Source organism: Rhineura floridana, chromosome 5, assembly GCF_030035675.1.
Source record: "Rhineura floridana isolate rRhiFlo1 chromosome 5, rRhiFlo1.hap2, whole genome shotgun sequence".
NCBI classification, from domain to species: Eukaryota; Metazoa; Chordata; class Lepidosauria; order Squamata; family Rhineuridae; genus Rhineura; species Rhineura floridana.
In genome coordinates this window covers 28,133,199-28,156,681 of record NC_084484.1, presented here as the reverse complement: position 1 = coordinate 28,156,681, position 23,483 = coordinate 28,133,199, and the positions used below count along the sequence as shown (strand labels likewise).

Sequence of the window (23,483 nt, the reverse complement as noted above, 5' to 3'; positions counted from 1 at the left end):
GCGGATTTAAGATCTATGAAGGCAACTGACAGGCCATTACCAAGGGAGCTCATGTACTTCTCGGCCAGATGGCTTCGTATTAGGCAGTTAGAAGCTTAACTTCTGTCCCTGGGAAACTGGTAGAAAGTATTATTAAAGCTAGATTAACTAAGCACATAGAAGAACAAGCCTTGCTGAAGCAGAGCCAGCATGGCTTCTGCAAGGGAAAGTCCTGTCTCAGTAACCTATTAGAATTCTTTGAGAGTGTCAACAAGCATATAGATAGAGGTGATCCAGTGGACATAGTGTACTTAGACTTTCAAAAAGCGTTTGACAAGGTACCTCACCAAAGGCTTCTGAGGAAGCTTAGCAGTCATGGAATACGAGGAGAGGTCCTCTTGTGGATAAGAAATTGGTTAAGAAGCAGAAAGCAGAGAGTAGGAATAAACGGACAGTTCTCCCAATGGAGGGCTGTAGAAAGTGGAGTCCCTCAAGGATCGGTATTGGGACCTGTACTTTTCAACTTGTTCATTAATGACCTAGAATTAGGAGTGAGCAGTGAAGTGGCCAAGTTTGCTGATGACACTAAATTGTTCAGGGTTGTTAAAACAAAAAGGGATTGCGAAGAGCTCCAAAAAGACCTCTCCAAACTGAGTGAATGGGCAGAAAAATGGCAAATGCAATTCAATATAAACAAGTTAAAATTATGCATATTGGAGCAAAAAATCTGAATTTCACATATACGCTCATGGGGTCTGAACTGGCGGTGACCGACCAGGAGAGAGACCTCGGGGTTGTAGTGGACAGCACGATGAAAATGTCGACCCAGTGTGCAGCAGCTGTGAAAAAGGCAAATTCCATGCTAGCGATAATTAGGAAAGGTATTGAAAATAAAACAGCCGATATCATAATGCCATTGTATAAATCTATGGTGCGGCCGCATTTGGAATACTGTGTACAGTTCTGGTCGCCTCATCTCAAAAAGGATATTATAGAGTTGGAAAAGGTTCAGAAGAGGGCAACCAGAATGATCAAGGGGATGGAGCGACTCCCTTATGAGGAAAGGTTGCAGCATTTGGGGCTTTTTAGTTTAGAGAAAAGGCGGGTCAGAGGAGACATGATAGAAGTGTATAAAATTATGCATGGCATTGAGAAAGTGGATAGAGAAAAGTTCTTCTCCCTCTCTCATAATACTAGAACTCGTGGACATTCAAAGAAGCTGAATGTTAGAAGATTCAGGACAGACAAAAGGAAGTACTTCTTTACTCAGCGCATAGTTAAACTATGGAATTTGCTCGCACAAGATGCAGTAATGGCCACCAGCTTGGACGGCTTTAAAAGAAGATTAGACCAATTCATGGAGGACAGGGCTATCAATGGCTACTAGCCATGATGGCTGTGCTCTGCCACCCTAGTCAGAGGCAGCATGCTTCTGAAAACCAGTTGCCGGAAGCCTCAGGAGGGGAGAGTGTTCTTGCACTCGGGTCCTGCTTGCGGGCTTTCCCCAGGCACCTGGTTGGCCACTGTGAGAACAGGATGCTGGACTAGATGGGCCACTGGCCTGATCCAGCAGGCTCTTCTTATGTTCTTAGTGATCAATTGGAGATCTGCCCTTTCTAAAACCTGCCTGCTCTCTGCCCAAAATGTCCTCCTCCTCTATCCAGGACAACAGTCTGACGTTTAGATAGCTGGCATATAGCTTTCCTACAACTGATAACAGACTAATAGGCCTATAATTTGAGGGATCACCCCTATCCCCTTTTTAAAGACTGGGATAATTACTGCCTCAAGCCAGGTCAAAGGGAGTTGGCCAGTATAATTGATCTGAGAGAATAAGTTAGCCAGTAGAGGAGCCCACCAGTCTATGTGAGTCTTTAGCAATTCGGGAGGTAGGGCATCAATTCCCAGAGCCTTGCTGGACTTAAGATTGCTAATCAAGGAGGCTATCTCCGACTGCATTACAGATGGCCAAGATGGTAAAGAGCTAAAATCTACAGTGGTTGAGAAGTTCAACAAATGGGACTTCCGGGAAGGGTGACTTCGCTTGTGCCTGCTTTTGGGATGGGCTCCCGCCTCAAAAGAAGCTTATTCAGATATAAATCAGTCAGAACATTTTTTTTTTGACTGATGAAATTTCTCCCGGGCAGGGAGAAACGTAGAGATCAACCTCAAAAGCCTGTTTTTGTTGGGAGGACTGGATTTCATTAATTTATGAGATAAGGTCCAGCCAACAATGCCGGACGGACTTCCAAACAAGCTCTATCTGTTTAAGCGATACGTTTATCTTTTCTTTAAAGAGAGAACGGACTAACAGGCAAGCACCCTTCTTTCTATTATTTTTTTTACTTGGTTTAAATTGTTGCAGCAAAAGGAGATTTGTCAGATTGATCGGCTTTGGACAACTTCTGGGTGAGCTATAACTCTTCTCTGTTATTCACGAAATTAACAGCTTATCTCTGTTTCTGTCGCAAAAAGCTGTCCTGGAAGTGCATTCTAAAGATAATAAACAGAACAGGGATTTCTATTCCTGATTTCTATTCCGAGGAATATTATATTGTCTGGGACTATTCTCTTTTTGGTCTATTTTATTTTGACGAATCTGCTTCTTCGCGACGCCACTAACTGTTTTGATGCTGGGAACTAAATTTGTTTTGCATTCTTGAAGATAGAGAGATAAGGCAGGTTGCTCTGTTTATACTGTGATGTCATTAAGCCTGGAATATTAACCCAATTGTTGCTGAAATAAGAAGTGGTTCTTCTTTATTTTTGTTTTGCTTTGTTTTCGTGGTTTTAAAAATGGCAATCAAGAAAGTGGCTGAGAATCTGGAAGTAACTATGTTTCAGAAAATAATGGATGAGATTGAGATAACGAAACAAACCCTGCGACAGGGTAGTAAGGAGCTGAAAATTGAACTGAGCAAAATGACGCAGGAGCTTAAAGAAATAGGGGATCCTGTGAGAGAGGAGAATGAGATCAGAGATGAGAAAAGAAAAAATAAAGGGAAGATACAAGCCCTGGAGATTGGAACAAATGTGGAATTGGAAAAAGATCTGGAGTTTATGGATTTTAGAAATAAAATCTACTGTTTGGAATTTAACGTTATCTCTGAAGAAATTAATGAAGATATTAGAGATAAAGTTATCAATGGCTTGGATAATCTTCTGGACTGGAATGATGTGATGGAGCTTGATATAGAGAAAATCTATGGAATTAACTGCAGCCATGTGACAATGGAAAAACTCTTAAGAGATGAGCCAGTGCATTTTGTAAAAAAGAAGAACACAGATATGACTTTACAACAGTATTTCAGCAACTTATTCAGAATGGATGGCAAGAAAATATTTGGGATAGAGGAAATTCCCATCAGACTCTTATTATATGACTATGGCTACAACAGCAAGATTATTATGGAATACTGATAATGGAAGATTGGACACTGAAATTACTGGACTTAACAGGACTATTGAAGATGGAAGATGGAACTAATAGGGATAATGGAATAATGGCTATTGAAATTATTGGACCTAACAGATTCTGATGAGATGGATTAATCGAAATGTTTATTTGGACTATGGTTATGACAATAAGATTATTATAATTATTAACGAGATGGATTAATTGACATGTTTATTTGGAGAAAAATTGATAGATATATTTCTTAAAGAATTGAAACCTCTCTTTGACTTTTTGTGGAAAGAATAAAGTAATGTTTATGAGATTTGATGATTAATTAAGATAACTACTGGAGGAAAGTGATTTTATAATATGATTTAAGAGACAGGATTGTTATATATTGTAGACCTATAACTGATTTGATATGTGACAAATGGGAAGTCAACATTTTATTTTTTTTGTTTAATCATTTTTGTTTTGTTTTGTTTTTTGTCTTTGAATGTTTTATGATTTTGTTGTCTATGTTGAAAATTTGAATAAAAATTATTGTAAAAAAAAAAAAAGAGAAGTTCAACAAATGGTCCCTATTGCTTGTAAACAGTGCAGAAAATGGCGTTCCCATATCTCAGATGAGATGTTACATTGAGATGGAATAGGAGAGCCTAAGGCATCAGTAACTAAAGACCAAAAGAGTTGCGAGTTATTGTTTAGGGAAGCACTTATCAGAGCCTTCCATCCATTTTGCATAGCTAGTCTCTTTTTGGTAGAGATCAGTTGTTTATATTTCTTTTTAATAATATAGTATTCAGTTGGTAGCACATTAGAGTTGTCTTTCCTATATTGATTATAGACCCTTCTCAATTGCTTCCTGACCTCAAGACAGTCCTTATCAAACCAGCAAGGAGAGTGCTGTTTAGATAAGGAACTAAAAAAATAAGGATTGGGCCTTAGGGTCAGATTCAGGGCAGCAGTTAGAAGTGAATAATTTTTTTAAACAGCGGTAGCATCACAAGCACCCACTATACGAGTTCTGAGATACAAGCCCAGAAGAAGCGAGAAAGCAGGCAGCCTTATTTGAGGCCTCGGTAGACCAATAGGTCCTCTTGTAACTAGGGTGGGAAGCTTTGTCCACATATTGAAAATGAGTGACCAGATGGCCAGACTCCAGTAGTGACAGGGTAAAATTAAGAGGGAGGTGGTCACTATCAAGTCTGTCAACTACTATAAAGTTGGAAATTAAATGAATCAGGGAATGAGAAATTAAAACATAATCGACCACACTGCTTCCCTGAGCAGAGGCATATGTGAATTCTGCGCAATTATCGACTTTTGTATGTCCATTCAGAATCACCAGGTTAAGACGGGCGACCAGTTGGATCAGGCATGTTTCCGCATAATTTACCTTTGAATCTTTAGAGAGCCTATCATACCTGGGGATATAATTTACAGTATCCGCACCTTCCCATAAGGACAATGAGAAAAGAACGTTGTTGTTAGGACCAATTCTTGCGTTAAAATCCCCCAAGATAATAGGGTATGCCCTGGGATATAGGGATACAAGATCTACTATAAATTTCTCCAGTTTTTCCCAGGCCAATTCTATACCACTCTTTGAAAGGATGGGAGGGATATAGGCGTTAAATCAGCAAGAAGGCCATGATTCTGAATTTCAATAAGCCTGCTATGGCAATGTTGTCACATGAACCCAAATCCTTAAAGTTTACCTGAAGAGATGTAGATATCAGTAACGCCAGGCCAGCCTTAGATCTACCCTTGCCTTTAGGAGGTTCGGTAAGTAGGTCAATTACAGAGAAACCATTCAGATAGATATTTTTGGTAGACCATGTTTCCTGGAGGCAGATCACCTCATAGTTTCTTAAAAAGTTCAGGAACCCGGGGCAATATTGTTTAGAGTACCATCCGGCTATGTTCCATGTGAGAAATTTGATCTGGTCAGTTGTCCTATCTACCCTTCTTTGGTTATCCCACGGGGAAACAGCATGGGGCCCGGGTGTAGATCTACCAGGGGAATCGGCATGGAGGGGAGTTTGTCAATTTAGCTCCGTAATCTGGTTTAACTCTCCATTGTTGTCTATAAATACAGAGCCGGCCCTTACTGGGGGCCTACCCAAGAGCGATTTGGTAGACATAGTTGATGGAGTCTTAGCAGGAGCATACCCCAGTTCCTCAGGGTCGAGATACCTAGATCGTAGCCACTGTGGGCCAGATGTTAAAGCCCTTCTGGGGGCCTGGAGTTCCTTAGTAAACACAGGGGCATCTCTGGGGCTATTAGATAATTTTTGTTGACAAATATCAGGCAGAGGAGCTAAGATTTTTAGAGGGAGAGAAGGTCTTTTCCAAAGTACTGTTCAAATTATGTTGACAGACCTCCACTTCCACCTTGAAAATCTTAGAATTAGGTCTTACACAGTTTTTCCCCATGTCCTGGATCTGGTGTGACTTGTTTTTGTTTTGAGACAAAGCTTGGGTGAGAGTGTCACTTAGAAGTGTAAGCCTGGCAATAATCTCCTTCTGAGGTTGTAATGGCAAGGATTGGAACGATTTTAGTAGTTCTATTTCTTCTGGAACAGGAGATGATGGAGTGGTGGGGGGAGAGCATTTCAAAAGATATTCAGAAGGCTTAGAATGCACAATAAATTTAGGCTCGTCCAAATGAATAAGGCTAATACATGTATTAGCCTTTATAGTATGGTTTAGCTCTTTATGGAATAAGATTATAGGGTTCTGATTCTCAAAAAGTCTGGATAGTAGCATATCTGCGTTGTAAAATGAAACTTTCTGCTTGTATAACAGATTCATAGATCCCCAACTCCCAAGAGTTACTACAGCTTGAGCATTTTGATAGTCATAAAATAAATACTCAATGTCAATAATATCTTCAATCATTCCACATTAAGAAGCGATTTTGCCCACCAGGTCCAAGAAGTGGGCTTTGCATTGGTAAAGGGGCAGCAAGACTTTGGGCTTAGGAAAATTAGAAAAAACTAGCTTTCGGCTGCTAAGGGTCACTTCCCACTTTTGCTGGGTTATACAGTGTATATCGCACATCAGCTTGTTCAGGGTGTCCAGCCTCAAGTACATGTTGCCGGGGTCTCGTATTCCAGCAATGATGGGCCTAGGTTCAGATGTAACTCTTGGGAGTAGCGGGTGAAGCAGGGATGCATTTGTTTTCTGAGCAGAAGGTTGGAATAGGTTAAGACCGGAATCTGGATCATCACTGGTAGAATGTGCCTTGTGAGTCTGAAGCAGTGCTTTCTTTTCCTTGGTTTTATGAGCTGGGTTTTTTTGTATATCTTCTAATAAATTGAAAAGCTTTTTAAAGTTCATTCGCTTACGTCGATTTGAGTTTTTTATGCTATTCCTGTTAGACTTTATGTTCGTAGACTTAGCTTGTGCCACCAGTTTTCGCTTTACTTTGCGAGGGGTACGCTTTACTCCCTTCTTAATATTTCTGGGTGCCAGGACTTCCATCGCAGGGGGAGTATTAACTTCGTTTATCCCCCCCAAATAGCCAGAATCTTTACACATGCATAAGATTTATGGAATTCGGCTATAACAACCAGCAAACCATAGCATTCCGATAAGAATTTTTTGATTAGCTCTAGTTTTTTGGCTAGTAGCATCACGCTCGTCTCCAATTTGGGAGAATCAGGTTTGTCAGGGCACGTCGGCTCAGATTGTTTTGGTGGTGAAGAATGAGGCAGAGAATTCATGTCCTTGCTGAGCCGGGGGGAGTCTGACAATGATGTATCTCCAGGGTGTTTCTGGGTTAATTCAGAAGATAAACATCCCCCAGGTTGGGAGAAGAAATTGAACGGCCTGCGGGGAGATAGAGATGCAGGTGGAGAAATATGGGGGCTACGCAGCACCCCAAGGGAAGGCTGGATTGTTCCACTTGGGCAATTTCTGTTGCCAGGTCAGGTCCATGAGAGGGCCTCTCTGTTAGATATAAGCCACATTTAGTATAGTCCACCGACCAGTCGAGGCAAGAGGGAACTTGGGTTGTCACTACTGCTTGTTTACAACCCGCTTTCAGCGGGCTTCCTCCCTCTCCCTCTCCCTCTCCCAAGTATACCTCTTTTGTGAGAAAGTACGAGGAAATTTTAGCTTGTTTCTTGCTTTTCTTTACCTTCTTCAGAGGGTTTGGGGCTGGGAGTATAGATACCCCTAACGCCTTACTTGCTTGTCATGTAAGGACCATAGCTGCTGCTTTGTAAAATAGATTACACCGAGGCTGAGGTTTTCCGGGGTGCAGATTAGTATTGCTGTTTCTATTGCAGCTGAGAAGAGCCCTAGTTGTCAAATAGATAATAAAAGGAATGCCGTCTTCACATTCTAACTTGTTTTCTTAGCCTTGTCTTTATCACGGTGGAGAGGGGGGAGGGAAACCTTATTGTCATGCTTGGCGTCTTAGCTACTGTCGGTTTCATACTTCAGTCAAACTACCCCCGCCACTGCTCCAGTAGGATATAGACACTATCAGAGATATAATAGTCAAGTTTAGCTGGCTATATCAAAGGCAGAGCTCACCATTTGAGATTAAAGGCTCAGTGTTGACCAGAGGCTGATGGAAAGGCTGCAGCCATTTGCTCCCTCAACACAGCCTATTCAAGGTTAGATACATTTCCTGGCAAACCTGTTTATTTGTTGCATTCAGATTATTGACAATCTGTAAGGTGAGCTAAAGGAAGACATGATTTAAATTTCTTTTTTAAATTACAAGGCAAATGAGGTCATGGAGAATAATTGTGGCCTTGGGCAATTGCTAATCTTTGTACGATTGCACTACTCTTCCCAAAAATACCACTGGAATTATCACAATATTTTAGCTGTAACTTGTTTTCAGAAGATAGAATTCATAAATATTGTGTGTACTCTCTTACAAGGCCTGGAGTGGGCTGAGGAACATCAGCTGTTCCTGCCCAAGCCTACTTTCAGCACATCCATTGTTTTGCTCTGGACTAGGGTTGACAAGTTGCAATTTTTTTTTTGCCTTTATTGATCTGGTGCCAACAGTGTGTGTGGTGCTTTACAGAGTACAAAAGGACAAGTCCCTGTCCTGAGGAGCTTACAATCTAAAATTCAACACAAAAGGAAGGAGATGGTAGGGGAGGCAAGGGGACATAGGGGGAAATTATGTAATTGTTACAGTTGAGCATGAGAACATATAGGTTTAGATTCCCTATTGCAGTGGGAGATGAGGCAGCTGTGGCTTTCCCCCCCTTTGATCATTGTGCTCCACTTCTTTCCCCTGTATGTCACACCTGGAACCTGGCTTGTGGATGCACTAAAGGAATACAGGCACTGCCTGCTTTGTCTCCTAAAATACTGGGGGATTTGAAGCTATGCACACATGGCCCAGGTGGCAGCCCTATTCTCAATTCAAATTGTGCCATATGCTGATTATTATGCCTCCAGCTCCAAACAACAGGGCTGGGGTTTTTTTTGATCTGACAACACACAGATGGAAAAACTGCAAACTAAAGCAGAATTATTATTATTATTATTGTTGTTGTTGTTGATGATATTATTGATATTATTATTATTATTAATAATAATAATAATAATCCCACCTTTCCTCCCAAAGGAGCCCTGGGTAGCAAAGTTTTTCTCTCTCTTTCCCTTTTCCACTATTGTTTTTCCATTAAAAATCCCTGCAAACTGTTTTTTGTCCAGAGAAAGAAACAGAGAGATGCCATGCAAAATATACTGATACAGTATATGTGGGCTTATTCCATCGCTACCTCTTTAATATAGGAGGATGAGAAATGGGTTACAGCATGAATTGATTACCTCCTCATTGCAGGAATTAGAAGCCAGATGACTTTATTTCATTGGATGTACTAAGTTCTTTTTTAAAGAATCCTGAAATGTATATGTATATATGCGCAAGTGCACACACACAGACACATTCCTGACCGCAGAGAAGAGTCTTGAAAATGAGTAACTGGTGTTTGCCATAGGCTTTGCAGCAGGGGTTGGCCAATTACAATCCAGAAAGTGAACTTTTCCCTTTAAATACAAGGATGAAGTGGGAAGCCAGGGCTGCTTCTGCTTCTTCCTCCCCACTCCCTTTGTATATATGTCCGTGTACTTCCTCTACTGCAGTGGAAGAGCTTGCCACTGCAGGCAGGTGTGTAAGACAGACAGGACCAGGGAAGGAATGGCTAAAAGTAGCTACAGCTAAGGATGGGAGAGAAATCCATACAGTTCATATTTTGATACCAACCTCCCTAATTCACAATTCCTGAACCGATGTGCAAACCAAAAAATAAATATGTTTCAAAATTTTCACTTTTCCGAATTTTGCAGTGCAATTCAACAACAAAAAAGCATACCAAAAAGCACATATTAGGGGAAAGCACACATAAAAATGCCTACATTAGTGAAAATAATGTGCAAAAATGCATTGTTAAGAAAAATTGCATGCAAAAATGTGTTGATTACGGGAGATGCACACAAAAATGGGTATGAATGTTTGTGTGGGCTTTTTTATATATAAAAATTCACAAACTGGTGTGGAAATGGGGAGATGTCAATTTAAGATTTGGAAAGTGAGAAACTGAGAGACTGAAACAGACAGATTTGTCCATCCCTAGCTGCAGCTATTTTTTCCCCTGTGTCATCGTCAGTGCATCTAAAGGTAATCACAATTCAGTTGGGTTTCATATCCTTCCTGCTCCAAAATCAACAAATCCTCTTTCCTTCCTCTATAAAGCTTATCTTATAAGCAGCTAAGATTCCCTCTTTCTTTCCAGCGAAAGGCTTCACCCGTTCTACACCAGGAAGTTGTCATTTAAAAGCCCTTCCCATAAATAATGCCACATTTACTTTTAAATTTAGCAAACATTGCCCATGGATCTTGCATTATAGAAGCAATTTCCCCGTTTCTCTCCACCTTGTGCGTGGGCATGATGTGTTGGGTTAAAGGTCATTGTTGAAAAGTTCTATGTAAGCAGCTGATCAGATGCAATAATGGTGGAATGACAGATGAAGCATTTGTTATAAGGTTTCTTTGCGTCATTTCTATGGATGTCAACAATTATGACATCCATTGAAGATAGGCAGGGTGAGCAGACAGAGCAAAGGCAGAGGAGGAAGGAGGTAGGTAGAGAGACTCTTAGCTATTTAAGACTATTTACATAAATTTATTTTTATTGCATTGCTTGAAATTTTATGGTGGAAGCAATGGATAGAAAACGGTGTACATAGACTTCTAGCTATGCAGCACAGTGCTAAGCAAGCATGGAAGTTCTTGAAACCAGTAGACACCTTCCTTCTACTTTTACTTTGATGCATTTAATATGAACAACAGCATGTATTACTTGAATGGAGCGATAGCCAAAATTGTCCTCTAATGCACTTCTACAAACTAGGCAGTCTTTGTGAGATTAGAATCTGGACTTGGTAGCTGCAACAGACTGTCAGGATTCTGCTTAGTGCCAGGGGAAACATGCTGGGGGAAGAGGAGAGAGAGAAGGATTAGACTGTAATCCAGGGTGGTCAGGTGTAAAAAAGAACCCCTGAACTTTTAATAGTTGTGTCAAAGAAGGCATTTCAGCAGATGTCGCTTGCATTTAGGTGTAAACGTGGTCAGGATGTAAGCCTGGAGTTCAAACAAGTATTAAAGAAACTAGTAGCGTGTTAGACATTCAAGGTAAAGAGTATTATGCATCGAACAGCAAAAGTGGATTCAAACAACATCATACAGCCCAACCATATGCACATTTGCTTCGTTTCCAGGGTTGGTGACTTGCAGCCCAAAGACTGATGTTATACCTTTAAGTTCACCAATGAAGGAGGGGTTCAGTAGCCCCAACTTTCCCAGTCTTTTTTCCTTACATGTGCTCCTTGTCTATCCACTGTAGCAAGGAGTACCCCAGATGTACTGTATAGCTGACGAAGGAGGGGCCAGGTGAATGGATTTGCTTTCACAGCTGCCAAGTCCCTGTTAGGGAGCTTGAATGCCCAGCATCAATATCAGGTCGCAATCTGGAAACCCTAACACTGGAGTGGCTAACCTGTGGCTCTCTAGATGTTGATGAACTACCACTCCCAATCAGCCCCAGCCAGCACTGCCAACGATCAGGGAAAATGGGAGCTGTAGTTCAGCAATATTTGGAGATTTTTCACAGTTGCTACCCCTGCCCTAAGAGGCCTAATGCATGGTGTAGGACATATTTCCCTAGGAAATGTGTTTCAGATTGCAACCAAAAGCAGCAAGGAAGTCTAAGAACAGGCAGAAAAAAATGAAGAGAAATAAGACAGCAAGAGGTAATGCAGGGAGAAGGTTAAACAGAAACACAAGCTGATAGGATACACAGGCAAGAAGCTAAAAAATGGCCTGGAAATAAACATGGCACCCTACTCAATCCCTGTATAGCAGCCCACAGTTAATTCAAGCCATAGGTGTTATGTGAAAATGGTGTGTGTGGGTTTCATTGATTGATTACTTATTTATTTAGAAAGATTTAGAAACCAGTTCATCACAAAGCTCTCTAAGCAGTGTACATAATAAAAAGCCTGGTCCTTCTTAATGAAGGATGACTACCATTTTTGATAGTCAGCTGGTCAATGACTGATTGCATACATAATGTTCCTGCTCTCCTAACAATGGCTGGGAGATTGGGAACATGTTGAAGGCTCAGATTCTCCCCTTTTCTGTGCAAATTCCTCCTTTGTGGTTTGCTTCAACCGAGTTGTAGACTTGTGTCTGCATTGTTGCTAACTGTGGTTAATACAGTTAATTGTTGCTAACTGTGGTTAATACAGGTATAAAATGAAACGGTGGTTAAGGCTGACAAGGGAAAGGGGGAGGAAGGAAAAGTGGAGGGACGGAGCATATGAGCCTGCGGCCTGCTCCCACTGTGTTACATTTTCATGGAACCTATCATGAAAGCCAGAGAGCCAGTGTGGTATAGAGAGCCAGTGTGGTATAGAGAGCCAGTGTGGTATAGTGGTTATCGTGTTGGACTACGACCTGGGAGACCAGGGTTCAAATCCCCACACAGCCACAAAGCTCACTGGGTGACCTTGGGCCAGTCACTGCCTCTCAGCCTCAGAGGAAGGCAATGGTAGACCACCTCTGAATACCACTTACCATGAAAACCCTATTCACAGGGTCACCATAAGTCAGAATCGACTTGAAGGCAGTCCAAGTCAAATCAGTCCAATCATGAAAGCCCTTTGAAAGTTGAAACGGCGCACTAATACCAGCTGTTCCCATTGTATTTACAGGTTACATCCAAGCCTGTAGAGGACTCATGATTGCTGCTGTCTGTCTTGGGTTTTTTGGCTCCATATTTGCACTGGTTGGGATGAAGTGTACCAAAATTGGAGGCTCTGACCAGACGAAAGCTAAAATTGCTTGTTTAGCTGGGCTTATTTTCATACTTTCTGGTAAATATGGAATTTTAAATGCTATACATTTTATATCAGATGGATGTAAAACTGCTCTTAATTTCATCAGTTACAATCACTGATTTTTTCTCCATCCGGTTTGTCTTGCAGGGCTATGTGCTATGACTGGTTGCTCCCTGTATGCAAACCGAATCACAGCAGAATTCTTTGACCCCACATTTATTGCACAAAAGTAAGTACTGTTGAGGAAAAAATTGGGACTTGGGTGTATGTTGCAATTCTTTCATATCTACAATATGTCTTAAACTACATGTACAAACGCAAATAACTTTCAGGCTGAAATCTGCCTTCGAAATGAATATATAAGGCAGTCCAATGCATGTCTAGTCAGTAGTAAGCCCCACTACGATCAATGAGGCTTACTCCCAGGTAACTGGGTGTAGGAGTGCAGCCAGATTGCAAAGAGGATTACCTGTATATACCTTTTCAAATTTGCCGTTGCAGTGAGAAAAGAGGCAGCCATCGCTTCTTACGTCTGCTTTTTCCTGGTCCTGTTGTTTGCTTCCTTCTTGCTTTGCAACACACCTGGAGACCTTCTTGTTACAGAAGGTAGTGGATTATAGGTCCAGAAAAGGAAAAGCAGGTGATACAAAGGCTGCTTCTTCTTCTACTACACCAGTAAACTTTAAAGGTATGTATGCACATTTTCCATACTACAACTGGCAATCCTAAGCGTGAACATTGCTGAAATAAATGGCCCAGATGTGAATTATCACAAGCTATCAAATCAGTTTTGACAGAAAGTAAAAAAAGGAAACGATAGATATGTGAACATGTAATAAGACTATTAAAAATCCAAATTATTCTTTATTTATTTTGGAGTATTTCTACTCTGCCTGCCAACTGAAGTTCTTGAGGTAGCTTACACAATATTTAAAGCACAATGAAAATAGACAATGGTATAATAGTTACTAGAGTGGAGCAAAGGTATATATAAATTCTCCCTCTAGTACTCCAGTGTTCCGACAAGAGTGACTCTTAGGTGAGTCTTCTGGCCTGGAGGTAACAGTACTGATCTAAATAAATAAATAAGTAAAGGGGTTGATGTCCATCAGAAATTCAAAGGTGCAAGGTTTGCGGTTCACAGTGTCAGAAAGATCCTGCATAAATCAACTTTAAAAAGCAACATTTCAGTCTTCTTGAATGTAACATAATGCCTTTAACAGCCAGCTTCACACAAAGAAATGTAGAAGGTGAAGCATTTTCCAGACATGGTGGTAAAAGCTTCATTTGCTGATTTGTGTGTGTGTGTGCCTGGCTGCTGCGGCTGCTGCTTATTAGATGGTTTTCTCACCAAAGTGACTCAAAGCGACTTACATTAAAAACCGTATAAAACACACATGAAAATCAATAAAATCTAAAACTCATCAATACATTAAAAGCCAAAGACATACATAATAGTCAGTAAAGACTTACTGACCTTACTGAAAACAAAACCCATCAAATACAGAAAGAGTAGCTGGGATGCCACACGTGAAGGGACAAAGGCTTGGGTGAAAACCAAATGCTTTCCCTGGTATCTAAAAATGGATAAAGATGACGCCAGGCATGCTTCTTGGGGGAGAGCATTCCACAGCCAGGGGGCCACCACTGAAAAGGCCTGTTCTCATGTTGTCACCTTCCAAGCCTCCTGTGGAGAAGACACATGAAGAAGGGCCTCTGATGATGAACACAGGGTCTGAGTCAGTTCATATGGAGAGGGGGACTTTGAGGTTTTGAGGTCCTGAGTCACATAAGGCTTTATAGGTCAAAACCAGTTATTTGAATTGAGCTCAGAAACTAATTGATAGCCAGTGCAGTCATGCAGAATTGATGTTATATGTGTGCACTGACTTACCCCGGTCAGCAATCTGGCTGCCGGATTCTGCACAAGCTGCAGTTTCCGAACTGTCTTCAAAGGCAGCACCACATATAATGCACTGCAGTAGTCTAACCTAGAGGTTACCAGAGCATAGACAACTGAAGTTAGGCTATCCCTGCCCAGATAAGGGTGCAGCTGGGCCACCAGTCAAAGCTGATGGAAGGCACTCCTCACTACTGAGGCCGCTTGAGTCTCAAGTGATGGTAATGGATCCAGGAGCACCCTCAAGCTATGTACCTGCTCCTTCAGAGGGAGTGTAACTCAACCACCCACTAACAGGCCCTCAATCATTTCTGGATTAAGCTTCAGTCCATTACCAAGGCAAGACACCAATTTAGCACATCCACTGCCACACCTGGACATGTAAAGGTGAAGTAGAGCTGTGTGTCATCAGCATATTGCTAACAACATACTCCAAAACTCCTGATGAACCCATTCAGTAGTTTCATGTAAATATTAAATAGCTTGGGGGATAGAAACAAACCCTGCAGAGCCCCACATTGAAGGTTCCACTGGACCAAACAGCATTCCCCAAGCTGTGAAAACACTCATCCAAGCACGACTGGAACCACCCCCAACTCCGACAGCCACTCCAGAAAAATGCTATGGTTGATGGCTGAGAGAACAAGAAGAATCAACAGGGATACACTCCTCCAATCTCTCTTCTGACATAGGTCAGAAGACATATGACATACATCATACAGGGCAACCAAGGCAGTTTCCATGCCTAAACCGGGCCTAAACACCAGCTGAAATGAATTTGGAAAATTGGTTTCACCCAAGAGAAGCTGACCTGCTCAAAATATGGCTCTTTTAGGGTATAGTGCAGGGATGGGGAGGCAACAGGGACTATTTTATTTCAATGCAGCAGGAATGGGGGACTTGTTGCCCTCAAGATGTTGTTGCACTCCATCTCCCATCAGCCTAGCCACTAGAGGCATTCCTGTTATAGTGAAATAATCATTGCTGCCTGTTATTTCCATCAGGATTTCACTGGTGTGGTGATAGGTGTATTACAAGCCCAAAATGCTTAAATCGACATATCCTCAGTACAGCGTTGGACAGAAGTCTTGGAAAATATCTGTTTGTGTGTACAAAGCAATGATATCTGTGGGGGTTGGGGTGGGAACTGAGAAAACTTAAACTATTTTCTGCTCTATTTCTGAATTTAAAGTAATTAGTAGTTTATTAGGGGCTGGATCCCAAGCCTATTGCCATCTTTCTAGTCTATTCAATTAGCATCTGAACAGACCGTAAAACATTCATAGCCAGTAATATAATTTTGCAGTAGGCCAGAATGATTTGATATATCCAACTGTGTTAAATGCTGCTCTTTTAGCTTAACTACTTACATTGAAATCCAGGAATGCGATGAAGGATCTGCTGCCAAACACAAGTACACCATTAGGTGCCCAACAGATTTTGGAATTACACAGAAAACAAACCATCGGCCTCAACATTTGCTTGTTTGGGATTTCTGTAAATGTCCCTTGAAAATTCTGATGTGAATGGATGCTGCCCAGTAGCAGTGCTTACAGCAGGATCCTAACCATGCCTACTCAGAAATAAATCAGACTGAATTCAATAGGGCTTACTCCCAGATAAGCAGCGTTAGGCTTGCAGCTTCAGTGCCTTGTTCTCCAAATCCAGAAAAGAATCAATTCAAAGTTTTGACATTCATTTATCTATTATTGACCTCCACAGGGATTACTTAGTTTGCCATGCTTAAGACTATGACTGAAAGTATATTCCATTTCAATCAATTGGACATGCTTCCATGTCAATGGTGGTTGGTTGCTAGGGTCTGTAGAGTTTAGACCTATAATCAATGTTGAATGAAAAAGCAAATAATATTCAGGAGAAGGGTAGACGTTCTGATGGCATTTTTGTTCTCTTAAGCAACATAGTGTGTACAGCTCCTGCAAAGTTATTTTGTGAAATATATGTTAATACGTTGGATGGCTTTGTTTATCTTTGTCACAACAAAAATGTGAAAGAAGTGAAACCTATCTGCTGATTAAGCTATTTACAAAACAATAATGTATCGCTTACCTGCAGGTATGAATTAGGAGCAGCTTTGTTCATTGGATGGGCTGGAGCATCGCTTTGCATAATTGGCGGCAGTGTATTCTGCTTCTCAATTGCCGAAAACAATAAAACTCCAAGGTACAGAACATGCCAGCCTTACTGAAATTAATGCATTAGCATATTTCTAATTATTAAATGAGTTAAGAAAATAAGCTACGCAGATCCAGTTTGCATATCTTTCAAAAACAAACGTAAGAGTTTGGGAATGACTGATTGAAAGAAAAATAATAACAGTGGGATTTGAAGACTTCCAATCACACACACACTTCAGCATACCTTTTAACAAAAATTCTGGTTGATATTGGTTGTCCATAAGGGTTTAGTGTGCCATGTGGCAGAAGCTGTTGGCAAAGGCTTCATTTGCATTGTGGAGATGTATTTAATGTTTTATCTCTAAAAGGGCACTTGTTGTATTTTCATTGCTCTTAAGAAGCATGGATTTCATGATTCGGGAATGAGGGCTAATCTCTCTATGTTTACTAGACTTTTATTCTTTCATGGTAGATTGATTTAGGATTACCAGATTGCAATACAGAGAACCACTTACCTTTACCATCATTGCTGTTATGTGCCTTCAAGTCAATTACAATTCATGGCGACCCTATGAATCAGTGGCCTCCAATAGTAACCTTTACCATCAGTAGTACTGAATGTAAGAGGAAGTTGCCCCTGTGCCCCATCCCCTTCTTTCTTTCCAAGGTCTGTTGCTTACTATCCATCTGTTGAAAACAAGTAGGGCTTGAATTTTGCTTTAGCCACAAAATATGGGGGAGAAGGGTGAGTAATGGGGTCTGCGAAGGAACAAAGTAGGAAGTACTGTAGTGGTTCTGCTGAAGATATAGGGGGGTTCTCTGGGTTGCAGCCTGGATTGTTGAGAGAAGTCTTGAAAGGTAACAGCTTGAAAAATGTAGCATAGTTGAGACCTGAGTGGCAAAAGGGAATCAGTCCTCCATTCACTGAAGGCCTGTTTGTAGGATCCATAAGAGGGCTTGGCTTTCCCTACATCTGCAGAAATAGCCTCTTATTGGAAACTATAGCAGAAAACCTATGCACGGTTTCCTGGGAATAAGCCTAATTGAGCTCAGTGTGGCTTTCTTCTGAGTAGACATGCATAGGATTACACTATAAAACTGGGATCTAAAGAGCTCCTGACAGCACAAGTGGTAGTCCTAGACATACCTTCTTTGGAATAAATCTCATGAAACACTGTGGCACAGTCCAGATGTAATGCTGAGCCAAACCATGGCTTAGTATGAATGGGTAAAGGTATAGGTTCCCGGAGAGATCATGGCCACTCTGCTTTTCCTCCAGTCCCTCTGCTGCTGTGCTGCTGTGAGCTAAGCCATGGCTTGGCTTACCATTATATCTGAACCTGGGCTTGTGGTTTGTCTCGATCCAAACAAACCATGAACTGTAGCCAAGGTTTGTTCTGTGGCTTACTGCTCATGGTTTGTTTGGAGGGGATAAACCATGAACCCCAGCTTGGAAGTAACGCGAAACCAAACCAGGGCTTAACTCACAGCAGCAGGACTGGAGGAGGATCAAAGTGGCCATGATCCTCTCTCATGCTTTGTTTGTGCTAAGCCAGGGGTGGGCAACCTCAGACCTGGGAGGCAAATGCTTTTCCAGGCCTCTCAATTTGGCCCTCAGTATTCTTCTGAGGCCACACCCTCTTCCAGAAGCCATACCCTTCTTGAGTGCTTATCCCTGGCTTGAATCTGTTCTTGATCTACGATAATGCCTGGAAGGGAGAGATGTGTACTGTGTGTTGCAACCTCTGCCTGTTGTGTGGCTAAAATGTGATGCTTTTCAAAGACAAGGGTCACATCTATTTGCTCTGCCACTTTTGCACCAAGCCCCACCCACCTCTGCGCCAAGCCATGTTTAACTTAACATGGTGTGGTAAACAAGCCAGTGAGACTTTCTTCTGAGTAAACAGGATTACGATTGTAGTGCTAGGCTGAAATGGGGGCTCACATTATATTAGTCCTATGACATACTTAGCTGTGCTTCTTTGAACAGTCAAAGCCCTGAGTTGTATCCAATGCTGCCTTTCCAGTTGCCCCCCTCCTTTCCTCTCCTCTGCATTTCCCCCCACACCCTCAAAGTCTGCTTGAGTGTTGGGGGACCCTCTGGAGCAGATTTTGGGGGCATGCAGGGAGAGGAGAGGTAGGGGGAAGTATCGCTGTGCAAGTGGAAGCTCGCTCACACTAGGTTGGATATAACCCCATCTTCTTAAGTACATTTGAAATGCCTGTTTTCAAAAGCAGTTTGTTACATGGTGTGGAGAGGGGCTGCCCTTCGAGAAAACAACTCTATGGCCTCTCAGCTCTTGGTTCTTTGCAAAATCAAAAACAAACAAAAGCAAGGAAGAATGTATGACTTAAGTGACAGGAAGTGATTGGTGACAACTGGAAAGTCGCAATTCTCTTGAATAAAAGTACAGCACCTTTTCAAGCCAGAGGTAAAAACTGTGAAGGTTGGCTCCCATGTCCTGGTAATAGGATGGCAACCTTCCCCCACCCCGACCATGCCCCAAGCAGGTGAACCCTGTTTTGGTATAAAGTGTAGATAATATTGTCACTTGCTGAGTTTCTTAGTGTTATCTTGTGGTTAATGGTGCAAAGTAGGGCCAGGAAAAAATATGGCAAACCTTTGTTAGGAAATATTCCACTGACTCAACTCTTGTTTGAGCAACAGAGATTTCTTCTTATTAGACGGCAGCTTGCTTTCCTTTGGTTTGGCCATTAACTCTGGTCTTTCTAAGCTTGTGACCCTGCAGGGCTGTTAACTGTTTGACCTACATGTTTTGGTAACCTGAGGCCTTAAGGGGCAACTTGAGCTCTCTCTCTCTGTATGAAGTCCAACTATGGGAATGTTTTTGCAGGACACTCCCATGATTTTATCCAGGTGTCTAGACGCAAGATGCATGTGGGTGTGCTGAGAATCCAGAAGTTAATTTGGGATCCTTGTATCTTGCTTTACGGGTAGATACATGCATAAATTCTTCCAACATTTTACAGTTTTAGTGACAGAAGAACATTCCTGTGTCTGAACACTGCAATATGGGAAGCTGCCCTGAAAACTTATTTTGACTGTTATTCCATCATTTTGGTAACAAAGACTTCTCCTCAGCACTGGCCACATATTAACTATACTCCTGTTAAACTGTTGCCTAAAAGAATGCAGACAATTTTAAACAGGTACCTGAGTTGCAGCAGTACACACTTCCAGATCTATCCTGCTTGTCATAGAGGATCCTTACACTGCTATAAAACCTAGGTGTACCTATATGGAGGAATCTAGGTCTGCACAGCTCTTTTGTGGAGCATCTAGGGAAGGGTGGGGTGGATGGAGGCATGCAGTAGCTGATGGATTTCAGTTTCTAGTCCTAGGAACAGACCATCCAATTTTATCAGCTGCCTTGTTAGTGCCTAGCCTACCCTCATCACCAAATCATGAAATGATGGTATCAAGAAACTATATGGAGTTAAACTGACTCTACTGTTCTGTTGGCCTAATTTAACTATTTTGTTTTAAAATTAAAAGATTTGTGAAGAAGGGTGCCAGGGGACCTAACTGCAAGGTAAACTCGACAGAAGAGTAAATAATTGGCCAGAGTTGACCTTTTCATATAGTTTCCTCATGCTTGTGTAATAATATCCTATCAGCCAACTAGAGGATATACTGAACATATGATCCTATCCAGCTCTAGTCACAAGGTTTGTACATAACTAGTGGCCCAAGCTGAAGGTTGCCTCCTATCTTCATCTATCAAATCCAGGGTCCCCCAATTTGGCCCACATATTCTCCTAATTGGACCCTAGGAAGTTATTCTTGGGTATGTATAGCATTATAGTTCTACCTAACGTTTATACAAGACACTTTCTCTCAGGGTGGTAATCAACACTAGTCCTACTTAGAGTATATCCACTGAAGCTGATGGACATGACTTACTTAGGTTCATTCATTTCAACGGGTCTACTGTGCGTTGGACTTAATTGAATACAACCCTTAGCCTTCAATCTGCAATACAGGGCCACATTCACACCATACATTTATTCCACTATTAGTCCACTTTAAACATTCATGGCTTCCCGCACAGAAACCTGGGAAGTATAGTTTGTGAAAGGTGCTGATGGTTCTTTGAAGACCCCTATTTCCCCCACAGAGATATAATTCCCAGACTTCTCTGGGAAGGTCTAACGGTTAAAACCACTCTGGAAAATGTAGCTCTCTGAGGAGAATGCAGGTCTCCTAATAATTCTGAGCACCCTTCACAAACACCAGTTCCCAGGATTCTTTGGAGGAAGTCATGACTAAAGTGGAATAACAGTGAAATAAATGTATGGTGTGAATGTAGCATAGAGAAGGTAATAATTATGATCTACTTCATAGATTTGCATAAGGATCATCAAGATAACACTGCTCAGACATAACACTAAGCCAAGCCATGACTCAACACAAACCAGCAAAAGTGTCGGTTCCAGGAGCAAAGATTGCGGTCAATGTGCTCCTCCGCCAGCTCTGCTGCTGCCATACTACCCTGGGCCAAGCCGTGGCTTGACTTAGTGTTAGTTCCAAACCTGGGCTCACGGTTTGTTTTCCATACCTTCTGGTACAGAGTGAAACAAAATACAAGCCTGGCTTCATATGTACCACTAAGCCAAGTCATGGCTTAGCCCCAGCAGTGGTAAAAGCAAGATCAGAGGAAGAACGCAGTAACTGCAGTCTTTGCTCCAAGCATCCACACATTTCCTCATTTGCACTCAGCCATGATTTTGCTTAGTGTTACGTGTGAACTGGGCCAATGTATGTGAAGTGCTTTGAATCTTAAAAAGTTTAAAATATAAATTCTTAAGATCTGTGCTGTAAGCACTAAACTGAATTTGTTCCTATTTATTTCAACGATTTATATATGACTTAACACCTAGTTTCTCAGTGTAGTCTCTAAGCATCTTGCACTGACAGTGAGTAGGCTCTTGTCAAAATGGAGGCAAGTTTGTTTGTTCTGATTTAACAATGTTATTTTCTTTTAAATATCCACTTGTATTTTGAGAATGAGCTATCAACAGGTAACTTTTTCATTTTTCAGGATGGGATATACATATAACAGAGCAGCTTCTGTGATGTCATCTCGAACAAAGGCCTACAATGGCTCAGCAGATTTTAAAACACCTAAAGCCCCTCCAAAGCACTTTGACAAAAATGCCTACGTGTAACCAGGTGGTTTCAAGAGTCAATGCGTTTTTAAAAATCACGTTTGTGCTGTTCATCCACACAATGATTTTTTTTTAGGAAGATACTGGTGTCATTAGCATCAGTAATGAGAATATTTTATAAATGAACTTTTGCCTACTTTATGTAAATTTTCCTCATCCCTTGTTTTAAGATTTATACTGATGTTATGCATAAATTATATCTGTAAATCATTTGCCATTTTTGCTTTCTGTAAAAACATATTTACAAATAAAGTCACATCACACTAGTTATGGCTAATTGGTGTAGATCAAAGTACTGCAAGAAGTCTGAAAAAAGTTAGTTTTTAGATGGGCACCGATTTTTCTAGATGTATGTTTGATGTCTTGGGCTCAATTTAAAAGACCTGTTAAAATGGATTGAAAGCACAATTCTATATATGTCTACTCACAAGTCAGCCCCACTGATTCAGTGGACCTTACTCCCAAGTAAGTGTCCATAGGATTGCAGCTTGAACCAAGTAGACAGAAACACAATCCAAATAGTTTCTGCTGTGCAACAGCAACCTTGTTCTAGTCATTGGTTCCTAAAACTTTCAGTGCTACAGGCTGAAACCCATCCCTTCTGGATAATTTCAGGATTCTGTCACACAAGGCCAATTCCTCTCCCTTTGAGTACTTCAGCTGCAAATTTCACACAAGTTGGCTGCTTTTTTTTTTTGAGATTTTGCAAGAATACAAGTTACATTTAGCAGGGCCACATGACAGCTCCTGGAGAAATTTCTCTAGTTTTACCAGTTTTGCCTGCAAATGAACACCCTCCCTTCCACCATTCACTTCAAATTTTGGTCCAGGCAAAAATTTCAGAGGTGACTCAATCATTAGGCTTGCCATCTCCTTACCTACAGAAGCTATACTTTTAAATGCTCCAAGTCACTGAGCAAAGCGGCAAAGGCTCTTTGGACTGTTTCTTCAACAGCCTCTGTCAGTTTCCTCTACCTGCTGTAAGATAGAATGGAAGTTCTGCTGTCCATAAAATGGTGGAAGAGGGCAAGGAGGGGCAGAGGTTGCATTCTCTCTCCGAGCATTTAAATGCATAAGCACTGTCACCAGGCAAGGCTCAAGGTGTCATGCTTGGCAAGACATGAAAGCTTATGCTGCAAAATTTATTTTGCAAATGAATTTGTTAGCCTTTAAGGTGCTATAAGACTTTTTGTTGTTTAAGGTTGGCTGGAGTAGTTATATGTTGCCTTAACAAGTATCACTTGAAAGACCTGAAATGGGCACCAATAATGTTATACAGACAAAGTGGGCAAAATATAATGAGTTGGTGAGGGTTGCCCTCCTACATAGCCAACTCCTCTTCTGCCCAGGGAAGACTGCTAGTGACCCACAGAATCCTCTGGTCAGAGTGAGGCCAAGTTCTTCCAATTTCATGTCTGTCTGTGAAGGAAGAAAGTAACATTTGAATTAAAATAAATAATTTATTTAAAATGTTCACATTTTATATAAAGTTGAGTAT

General features: G+C 41.3%; 1 protein-coding gene across 2 annotated transcripts in view; it reads left to right on the top strand.

Annotated features, from left to right (window-relative positions):
• Window positions 1-22,241, top strand: part of CLDN10 (claudin 10) — a 107,179-nt gene extending 84,938 nt beyond the window's left edge. For both annotated transcript variants that reach the window (XM_061629361.1, XM_061629360.1), the window contains exons 2-5: window positions 12,632-12,793; window positions 12,905-12,986; window positions 16,734-16,841; window positions 21,859-22,241. In XM_061629361.1, coding sequence (XP_061485345.1) covers window positions 12,632-12,793; window positions 12,905-12,986; window positions 16,734-16,841; window positions 21,859-21,985 — 479 coding nt within the window. In that variant the 3' untranslated portion in view covers window positions 21,986-22,241. The remainder of the gene's footprint in view (window positions 1-12,631; window positions 12,794-12,904; window positions 12,987-16,733; window positions 16,842-21,858) is intronic.
• Window positions 22,242-23,483: the final 1,242 nt, after the last annotated feature.